Below are 11329 nucleotides of genomic sequence, written 5' to 3' on the forward strand. Positions count from 1 at the left end.
AAAAAAAAAAAAAAGAGAGAAAGATCTGGAGTAGGAATATAAATGTACAAGTTGTTAGGATTTGAAAGCAGCTATGCTTATCACTGTACCACCAATGCCACAAAGAGTTGTTAGAATTTGAGACCATGGGAGCTGATAAGATCACTAAGGCAAAAAGTAGAATTAAAATAAAAAGTATGGGTCATGCTTTAAGAAGTCTAAGAGTTGGCAAGCACAGTGGCTCACGCCTGTAATTCCAGAACTTTGGGAGGCTGAGGCAGGTGGATCACCTGAGGTGAGGAGTTTAAGACCAGCCTGGCCAACATGGCACAACTCTGTCTCTTCCTAAAAAAAAAAAAAAAAATTAGCTGGGCGTGGTGGTGTATGCCTGTAAACCTGTAATCCCAGTCACTCGGGAGGCTGAGGCAAGAGAATGGCTTGAACCTGGGAGGCGGAGGTTGCAGTGAGCCAAGATTGTGCCACTGCACTGCACTCTAGCCTAGGTGACAAAGACTCCATGTCAAAAAGAATCCCAGCACTTTGGAAGGCAAAGGCGTGTGGATCACCTGAGGTCAGAAGTTTGAGACCTGGCCTGGTCAACATATAGTGAAACCCCCTCTCTACTACAAAATACAAAAATTAGCTGGGCATGGTGGTGTACACCTGTAGTCCCAGCTACTCGGGAAAATGAGGAAGGAAAATCATTTAAAACAGGGCAGCAGTGGCTGCAGTGAGCCGAGATCGTGCCACTCTACTCCAGCCTGGGCAACAGAGTGAAACTCTGTCTCTCACACAAAGCACACATGCACACACACACACAAAGAAGTCTAAGAGTTGGGCCAGGCGTGGTGGCTCACACCTGTAATCCCAGCATATTGGGAGGCTGAGGTGGGTGGATTGCTTGAGTCCAGTACGAGACCAGCCCGGGCAACATAGTGAAACCCTGTCTCTACCAAAAGCTAAAAAAAAAGAAAAAAAAAGAAAAAAAATTAGCTGGTCCTTGTGGCATGTGCCTGAGGTCCCAGCTATCAGGGAGGTTGAGGTGGGAGGATTGCTTGAGCCTGGGAAGTCGAGGCTGCAGTGAGCCAAGACTGCGCCACCAAAATCCAGCCTGGGCAACAGAGAAAGACACAGTCTCCAATAATTAAAAAAAACAAAACAACAACAACAAAAACCCCTTAGAGTTAAGGCTAGTGAGAGAAAAAAAGGTTAAAATAAGAGAAAGTTGAGAGGAATAAGAGAAAGAAGAAAACCAACAGGATTTAGTGTCACAGAGGCCAAGGGAAGAAAGTGTTTCAAAGGAAGAGGGTGCTGTCAACTATGAAGAACACTGCTAAGTGATCAAGTCATCTCTTAGGAAGAAGAGTGGAAAGGAGTCTTCACTACATTCAGAGTGTGGGGTCATTCATGACCTTAAGCAAGAGTCATTATACCAGAGTGATCATTATACCAGAGTGATGGGGAATAAGCCAGACAAGAGAGAAAGATGAGGGAGAGAAGACTGTGAGGGATGCAACTCTTCACAAAGGCTGGCTGGGAAGGAGAGAAGAGGAGAAGAGTTAAACCTACAGAGTGAAGACATATATATATATATTTTTTTTTTTTTTTTCTTTCTTTTTCTTTTCTTCTTGAGATAGTCTCACTCTCTTGCCCAGGCTGGAGTGCCGTGGCGCGATCTCAGCTCAGCCTCCCAAGTAACTGCAACCATAGGCGCATACCACCATGCCAGGTTAATTTTTTCTATTTTTAGTAGAGATAGGGTTTCACCATGTTAGCCAGGATGGTCTTCCTCTCCTGACCTTGTGATCCACCCACCTCAGCCTCCCAAAGTGCTGGGATTAGAGGCGTGAGCCACTGCGCCCAGCCATATTTTTATTTAAGAGATTGGGTCTTGCTGTACCACACAGGTTGGTCTAGAACTCCTGGCCTATCCTCCTGAATAGCTGAAACTACACGTGTGAGCCACTGTGCCTGGCTAAGATTCTTTTTTTTTGAGATGGGGTCTGTCACCCAAGCTGGAGTGCAGTGGCACGATCTCGGCTCATTGCAACCTCTACACCTCCTAAGCTCAAGTGATCCTCCCACCTCAGCCTCCTGAGTAGCTGGAACCACAGGTGCACCTTACCACAACCGGCTGTTTTGTATTTTTGGTAGAGATGGGAGTTTTGCCATGTTGTTCAGGCTGGTCTGGAACTCCTAAGCTCAAACGATCTGCCCACCTCGGCCTCCCAAAGTGCTGGGATTACAGGCGTGAGCCACCGCGCCTGGCCCTTTGTCTTTATTTTTTAAGTAGGAAGAGAAGTCATTTACTGAGACCAAGAAGGGAGAGAAAAAAGAAGGAAAATTAGAGGTTATAAGAAAGTAGGAGTAGGGGGTCTGGTGTGGTAGCTCATGCCTGTAATCCCAACATTTTGGGAGGTCAATGAGGGCAGATCATCTGAGGTCAGGAGTTCGAGAGCAGCCTGGCCAACATGGTAAAACCCTATCTCTACTAAAAATACAAAAATTAGCCGTGGTGGCAGGCACCTGTAGTCCCAGCTACTCAGGAGGCTGAGGCAGGAGAACAGCTTGAACCCAGGAGGCGGAGGTTGCAGTGAACAGAGATCGGACCACTGCACTCCAGTGTGGGTGACAAGTGCGAAACTTTGTCACAAAAAAAATAAGTGAGGGCTGGGCACGGTGGCTCATGTCTGTAATCCCAGCATTTTGGCAGGCCGAGGCAGGCAGATCACCTGAGGTCAGGAGTTCAAGACCAGCCTGGCCAACATGGTGAAACCCCATCTCTACTAAAAAACACACAAAAAAACCTTAGCTGGGCATGGTGGTATGTGCCTATAATCCCAGCTACTCAGGAGGCTGAGGCAGGAGAATCACTTGAACCTGGGAGGCAGAGGTTGCAGTGAGCTGAGTTCGCACCACTGCACTCCAGCCTGGGTGACAAGAGGGAAATTCCATCTCAACCAAAAAAAAAAAAAAAAAAGGAAGAGTAGGGTGCCCAACTCTATATAACAAGCACCAAATATTGTGGAATGAATTCACTGACTCATGAAGAAGAACTGGAGCACACCTGACAAGAACAAACAGCTGGAATAGCTAGGAGCAGTGAGGGCCCAGCTACATTTGGGATCATTAATTTATGTATTTACGGTGCTACAAGTTGTATTAACTGAGGTGATATCCCACCAAACTTAAAGAGAGCTAATTATTGGGAGTAGATACGAGGTAAGGGAGAGGATGGCTCTCACTTTTCACTCGCTACCTGTTTATGAGAGTAAAATCTAACCTGTTTTCAAAGAGGAAATACAAACTTTTTTAGAATTGGCTCTTTTTTTTCTTTTTTTTTGAGACAGAGTCTCACACTCTGTCACTCAGGCTGGAGCGCAGTGGCAAGATCTCGGCTCACTGCAACCTCCGCTTCCCAGATTCAAGCGATTCTCCTGCCTCAGCCTCCCAAATAGCTGGGACTATAGGTGTGCACCACCACATCTGGTTAATTTTTTTTTTGAGATAGTCTCGCTCTATTGCCTAGGCTGGGGTGCAGTGGCACGATCTTACTCACTGCAACCTCCACCTCCCGGGTTCACGCGATTCTTCTACCTTGGTCTCCTGAGTGGCTGGGATTACAGGCACTTGCCACCATGCCCAACTAATTCTGCTATTTCTTTAGTAAAAGACAAGAGTTTCACCATGTTGGCCAGGCTACTACTCTCGTGATCTGCCCACCTCAGCCTCCCAAAGTAATGGGATTACAGGAGTGAGTCACCACGCCTGGCCTGAAAGATTTAATTTCTAACACAAAACTCTTAACGGTCGACCAGAATGAATGTATGACTTATGGGTCTTACGTGGAGCCCAAGCCGTTTACTTCAAGCTCATGGTTTCATCTTCAAAATATATGTGACGTTGGCTCAAGCCTATAATGCCAGCACTTTGGGAGACTGAGGTGGGTGGATCACTTGAGGTCAGGAGTTCATGACCAGCCTGGCCAACATGGTGAAACCCTATCTCTACTAAAAATACAAAAAATTAGCTGGGCATGGTGGTGCGAGCCTACAATCCCAGTTACTTGGGAGGTTGAGGCAGGAGAATCGCTTGAACCGGGGAGGTAGAGGTTGCAGTGAGCCAAGATTGTGCCATTGCACTCCTGCCTGGGCGACAGAATGAGACTCATCTCAAAGAAAATAAAAAAAATAAAATGACATTTGCATTTTGCTTAATATACTTATATTTTTAAAAAGTTTGTCTTTTTGAGATGGAGTCTTGCTGTGTTGCCCAGGCTGGAGTGCAGGGGTGCGATTTCAGCTCACCGCAACCTCTGCCTCCCGGGTTCAAGCGATTCTCCTGCCTGAGCCTCCCAACTAGCTGGGACTACAGGCACGTGCGACCAGCCACCACGCCTGGCTAATTTTTTGTATTTTTAGTTGAGACGGGGTTTTACCGTGTTAGCCAAGATGGTCTCAATCTCCTGACCTCATGATCCGCCCACCTTGGCTTCCCAAAGTGCTGGGATTACAGGCATAAGCCACCACGCCTGGCTATATAAAAAAGTTTTAACAGAACTATTACATAGCAATACAAAAATACAAGTAATTTTTTTTTTTTTTTTGGAGACAAGAGTCTCTGTCGCCCAGGCTGGTGTGCAATGGCACAATCTCGGTTCACCGCAACCTCCGCCTCCCAGGTTCAAGAGATTCTCCCACCTCAGCCTCCTGAGTAGCTGGGATCAGACACCCGCCATCATGCCAGGCTAATTTTTGTATTTTTGTAGAGACGAGGTTTCACCATGTTGGCCAGGTTGGTCTTGAAACTCCTCATCTCAGGTGATCTGCCCACCTCGGACTCCCAAAGTGCTGGGACTACAGGCATGAGCCACCGTGCCCAGCCCCAATAAAAATAAATTTTAAAAAGTATTAAGATGGCAGGGTGCAGTGGCTCATGCCTATAATCCCAGCACTTTGGGAGACTGAGGCAGGCAGATCATGAGGTCAGGAATTCGAGACCAGCCTGGCCAATATGGTAAAACCTCACCTCTACCAAAAACACAAAAATTAGTCGAGCATGGAAGTACATGCCTGTAGTCCTAGCTACTCAGGAGACTGAGGCAGAAGAATCGCTTGAACCAGGGAGGTGGACGTTTCAGTGAGCCGAGATCGTGCCAGTGCACTCCAGACTGTGCGGCAGAGTGAGATTCCGTATCAAAAAAAAAAAAAAAAAAACCAGTGTTAAGACACCAGATAAATTGCATACAGTTTCTTTAAAACTCTTTTGAGTAAAATCACTGCTGCAGACAAACAGGCCATGTTTATGCTGGGGAAGGACAAGCTGCTGCTATGGCCTGGGTACTAATATACACCCTAGTGTGAGAAGGAGCTGGGGCAGACTCAAGAGAAGTTAGCTTGGTTTTGCCACCCAGAAGCTGTGTTGCAAAGCTTTGGTAAAGATAGCTCTCTGAGTCTTAGGCTTATCACCTATCAAATCAGAGTAAGATGAGCCTTCATTACTTCATATGGTTGTTGTGAAATTCAATGAGCAAAAAAGTAAAACAATGGGCAATATTTTTTTCTGCTTTGAATAAAAAAACACAGCAGGCAATCCAAGTGACTATCTTTCTGTATGAGTTACACTAAATGTGTTTTTTTTCTTTTTTGAGACAGAGTCTCGCCCTGTTGCCCAGGCTAGAGTGCAGTGGTGCGATCTCGGCTCACTGCAAGCTCCGTCCCCTGAGTTCACACCATTCTCCTGCCTCACTCTTCCGAGTAGCTGGGATTAGAGATGCCCACCACCATGCCCGCTAATTTTTTGTATTTTTAGTAGAGACGGGGTTTCACCGTGTTAGCCAGGATGTTCTTGATCTCCTGACCTTGTGATCCACCTGCCTTGGCCTCCCAAAGTGTTGGGATTACAGGCGTGAGCCACCATGCCGGCCTACACTAAATATTAATAAACTCCATATCTATGTAAACTCTAGTTTATGCACAGAAAAACAGTTGCCACTAAACCAATAAAACAGTCCCATTACTTAGAGAAAGTACAGATGTTCTCAAAAAAATACAATAGAATGACCTGAGTTTGAATCACACTATGTTACTTTCCTATTTGGGGAAGGAGGGCTACTAATTAAAGGTGTACTCTGTTTCCTCCCATCACAGCTCCCATTAATTTATAGATGAGTTTTATTCAGGACAGAATCTTGCGGCCTGACTACAGTAAGAAAAAGAAGAAATAGGGAAAAAAAAAAAGCAGCTAAGCAATGGCCTTTACTAAGTGACAGGCCATTCCTATACATAAAATGTATGAGAGTCAGAAGGTGAAGTTATTTATGATTCCCGTATTTTGAAATATAAATCCTTCAAAATATTTTTTTCACTTGTCACTGATCTACTTACCCAAATCACTTTTTCGGGCTATGACTGTGTCACAGTGGGGACAGTGAAATTTGGCCACATTTTCTGTGTGCTTCTGTAAAATGTGCATCTTCATGGTACCACTTTGGGTAAACCGAGCATGACAAATATAACATTCATAAGGCTTTTCCCCTTTAAAGAAAATACAGAATTGAACACATTAAATGAAATCAATAAATACTGTAATTTAATTGGAGGGTAACTCAGGTGGCAGATATGCTACACCACAGAGAATCTACAAGTCTCAGGAAGGCTGAGGCTCAGTCCCAGTGCCCAGATCATGTCTATCTTCAGACATGGCCAAGTTCTAAACTGCTACTGGCCACCTCTGCTCTGTCCAGCTCTGCTCTGGAATCCTCCACATTACAGCAATGCTTACCTTTGGTGGAAACTGAATGGAGAACCCACAAGTTTTTCTTTTTAGGAAAAGACAATATCCAGGAAAACTGAGTAAGGTGGGTTAGGAAATCCACCCAGACTTTCAAAATTAAAATCTGTCCATTTTAACTTAATTTCTCCCTTAAAAAGTATTATTTTCTTGGTATAGGCAGATTCAAGTTGAACAAAACAAAAGGTACTATTTTCTAATGTATTCTCCGAACAATGAATTCAGAGGATATGCCAGAGAAGCATTAATCAATTCCATACTATTTTCATGCCAGTCTTCCATTTGCATAAACAATGGGGGCACACAGTGGTCCACAGGGTCCCACGGGATTCACTGAAAAGAAGCTCATTAATACAGTAAGGAGTGAAGAAGTCCTACCTGAATGGGTTCTCATGTGCCTTTTCAGCTTGTATGTGTCCCTGCTGGCATAACTGCACAAACTGCACTGAAACGGACGCTCTCCGGTATGAGAGCGAATGTGACGTTTTAATTTGCTGACCTGAAATACGAAAACAAAACTTTAACTTCTGTTAACACAGACTGTAACATGAGCACTGTAGGTTAGGCACAAAAGCTTAGCTTTGGGGCACTGAAATTCAGAATATAGAAGTCATCTAAAAGATAACCTTCTTCTCTCTTCATCATTTGTAAACTTTGCTTCTTGAATCCTTATCATTATCTAAGAGAAGTGGGTAAATGAATACGGGTCTAGATGAGTCAAGATTAGTCATTACTTGGGAGGCCAAGGTGGGCGGATCATCTGAGGTCAGGAGTTCAAGACCAGCCTGGCCAACATGCTGAGAACCCGTAACTACCAAAAATACAAAAATTAGCCAGGCATGGTGGCACACACCTACTCGGAAGGCTGAGGTTGGAGAATCTCTTGAACCCAGAAGGTGGAGGTCGCAGTGACCCAAGATCATGCCATTACACTCCAACCTGGGCAACAAGAGCGAAACTCCGTCTCAAAAAAAAGATTGCACATGACTAGTAACTGTTTAAGCTGGTTGGTAGGCACATGAGGATGTATTACAATCTTTACTTCTACATGTTTGAAATTTTCCATTATAGTTTAAAACTAATCCATGCCTATTTACAGATCAATTTGTTCCAAATCCTGAGTTACTGAATACATGTTTTAATTCCACTCATCCTCTTTTCCTATCATTAGCGTTTCCTAGACAGGCCAGGCTCGAAGGGCCTCTCATCTATCATCCTCACCATTATCCATCCTTTAGTCCCCTGCAGGATACCTTATACTAAAACAGTGACTTTCAAACTTGATTCTACGAAGTGCTTTGAGGGCAGGGCACGGTGGCTCACACCTGTAATCCCAGCACTTTGGCAGGCCAAGGCGTGCGGATTGCTTGAGGTGAGGAGTTCGAGACCAGCCTGGGCAACATGGCAAAACCCTGTCTCTACAAAAAATACAAAAATTAGACGGGCGTGGTGGTACATGCCTGTAGTCCCAGCTACATGAGGAGCAGCTAAAGTGGGAGGATCACCTGAGCCCAGTAGTTTAAGGCTACAGTGAGTCATGATCATGCCACTGCACTCCAGCCTGGGCGACAGAGTAAGAGACCCTGTCCCCCACGCACCCCCTACCCCAAAAAGCGCTTTGAACATTCACTAATGTTTCAATGTTTGTTTCGAAAAATTTAAAAAGTTTCCCAATTTTAAGTAAAAAACAAAAACAAACACTGCATTCTTAAGTGTCGTCGGTTTCTCTTGAGAGATGAAATCTCGCTCTGTTGCCCAGACTGGAGTGCAGTGTCACGACTGTGGGTCACTGCAACCTCCACCTCCCAGAGTCAAGCAATTCTCCTGCCTTGGCCTCCCAAGTAGCTGAGACTACAGGCGCACACCACCACGCCTGGCTAACTTTTGTATTTTTAGTAGAGATGGGGTTTCACCATGTTGGTCAGGCTGGTCTCAAACTCCTGATCTCAGGTGACCAACCTGCCTTGGTTTCCCAAAGTGCTGGGATTATAGGGGTGAGCTACTGTGCCCGGCCCCAGTCATAAGTGTTATGCACCAAGTTTTCAACACATAAGTCGATAACTATCCTAACAGCATTACTAATTCTCTTCCTTCAAGATTTCCCTATTTAACCTGTTAACTCGTATGTATCAGAACCCACTCTGATCCAATGAGCTATCTATTCCCGCTGCAACATCACCGTGGTTTCATTTACTACAGTTTTACAAAATACAATTACATAAGCCCCTCATTCTATTTTCAAATTTTTCTTAGCCATTCACATTTATTCTTCCAGCTGAAAGTTAGAATCAACTTGTAATGTTTCTTCATTTATTCATGTCCTTTGGAAAAGCTTGAGGTTTTCTTCATGTAGATTTCATAGATATTGTTCTTGTTGTTTTTGAGAGGGAGTCTCACTCTGTCGCCCAGGCTGGAGGTCAGTGGCACGACCTCGGCTCACTGCAAGCTCCGCCTCCCGGGTTCACCCCATTCTCCTGCCTCAGCCTCCTAAGTAACTGGGACTACAGGTGCCCGCCACCACGCCTGGCTAATTTTTTGTATTTTGTTTGTATTAGCCAGGATGGTCTCCATCTCCTGACCTAGCGATCCGCCCGCCTCGGCCTCCCAAAGTGCTGGGATTACAGGCGTGAGCCATCATGCCCAGCCAGATACTGTTTTTTGTTGTTCAGTTTATCCCTAAGTTATTTTATTACTATTAGAATCCATTTCACACTTTCCTATCACTACAGAAGTTACTGATTTCTGTATGCTTATCTTATATCTGGTCAGTGAACTGAACTCTTACCGCTCTAAGTTTTTGTTCTGATACTCTTAGATTTTCTCTGTAAGCAAATCTCTCTGCAAGAAATAACAGTTTTAGCTTTCCATTAATAATTCATTTCTTACTTTATTCTATTAGCTAGGATTTCCAGTACAACGTTGAAACAGTAACACTGAGTATCTTGTCACATTCCAGAATTTAGTGGAAATAGTTTCAATGTTTCAGAATTAATTAGGATGAGTTTATTATACATTTCTGGTATATATATGCTTTTTTTTTCTTTTTGAGGCAGTCTCACTCGTCACCCAGGCTGGAGTTCAGTGGAGTGATCCTGCCTCGATGCAACCTACACCTCCCAGGTTCAAATGATTCTCCTGCCTCAGCCTCCCGAGTAGCTGAGACTACAGGCGCATGCCACCATGCCCAGCTAATTTCTGTATTTTTAGTAGAGATGGGGTTTCACCATGTTGGCCAGGCTGGTCAACTCCTGACCTCAGGTGATCTGCCCACCTCAACCTCCCAAAGTGCTGGGATTACAGGCGTTAAGCCACCACGCCCAGACTAAACACATTAAAGAAATTTTCTCCTATACTTAACTTGCTAGGACATTAAACAGTAATTAACGATTACTGAATTTTAGCACCCCCCTCCCATCTACAGAAATAATATGGTTTTTCTTCAATCCTTCAATGTAATATGCATCAGTAATTTCCCAATGATAAACTATCATTGTGTTTCAGATATATTCAGTATCACTTATATTTTAGAACGTATTACTAAATTAGGTTGGCTCACTGGCTAATAATTTCATTTAAAATTTTTGTTTCTCTCTGAGGATAAGTTTTCTTTTTGGTAGTTTTCTAACCCAGTTTGGTAACAGTGTAGCTTCAAATAATAAAATTGATAAACCTAGCTTTTTTTTTTTTTCTTTGAGATGGAGTCTTGCTCTGTTGCCCAGGCTGGAGTACAGTGGCGTGATTTCGGCTCACTGCAAGCTCCAACTCCCAGGTTTCATGCCATCCTCCTGCCTCAGCCTCCCGAGTAGCTGGGGACTATAGGCGCCTGCCACCACGCCCAGCTAATTGTTTTTTTTTTTGTATTTTTAATAAAGACGGGGTTTCGTCGTGTTAGCCTATTAGTCAGGATGGTCTCAATCTCCTGACCTTGTGATCTGCCCGCCTCGGCCTCCCAAAGTGCTGGAATTATAGGTGTGAACCACTGCACCCAGCCCATTTCTCCTGATTTTTAAGTTTACTCTGGGTGCTATACAAAAAATTAATGGAAACGGCAGAGTAACAGGTGCAGGGAGAACAACTAAGATTGTTCAAACAGAATAGGAGGGAGAAGATGGTGGCTGGGACAAGGGTGATGACAATGGGTGTGGATGGAAGAAGAACTGAGAGATGGAAGCAGCTGCATCAATAGGATTTAGTGATTGTAGAGTGAAGAAGAAAGTAGGTATCAGGCCTGGAAAACCAGGTAGGTGTTGGGGTCATTTACTGAGACAAGAATAGTGGAAGAGGGCTTAAGACCAAGTTGTATGTGTTATTTTGGGGGTCGGGGAGTCGGGGGGTATAAGGGATAGAGAAGTTGTAGACCTTCAGTTTTAGACATGCTGAATTTGAAATGCGAGAGACGTCAATGTAGGGGTGGGATGGCAAGGGATACACAGTTATATAAGGTTAACTCAAGAGAAAGATCTGGGCCGGGCACGGTGGCTCAAGCCTGTAATCCCAGCACTTTGGGAGGCTGAGACGGGCGGATCACGAGGTCAGGAGATTGAGACCATCCTGGCTA

At 44.5% G+C, this 11329-nt stretch overlaps 1 protein-coding gene across 1 annotated transcript in view; it reads right to left on the reverse strand.

Moving 5' to 3' along the window:
* The window catches only part of CTCF (CCCTC-binding factor (zinc finger protein)), a 79285-nt gene that overhangs the window by 18286 nt on the left and 49670 nt on the right, over nucleotides 1–11329 (reverse strand). Inside the window, exons 5-7 of the mRNA XM_011932132.1 lie at nucleotides 7150–7270; nucleotides 6362–6515; nucleotides 3239–3257 (exon numbers count right to left, since the gene is read on the reverse strand). Coding sequence (XP_011787522.1) covers nucleotides 3239–3257; nucleotides 6362–6515; nucleotides 7150–7270 — 294 coding nt within the window. The remainder of the gene's footprint in view (nucleotides 1–3238; nucleotides 3258–6361; nucleotides 6516–7149; nucleotides 7271–11329) is intronic.

This window comes from Colobus angolensis, unplaced genomic scaffold (genome assembly GCF_000951035.1).
Source record: "Colobus angolensis palliatus isolate OR3802 unplaced genomic scaffold, Cang.pa_1.0 Scaffold93, whole genome shotgun sequence".
NCBI classification, from domain to species: Eukaryota; Metazoa; Chordata; class Mammalia; order Primates; family Cercopithecidae; genus Colobus; species Colobus angolensis.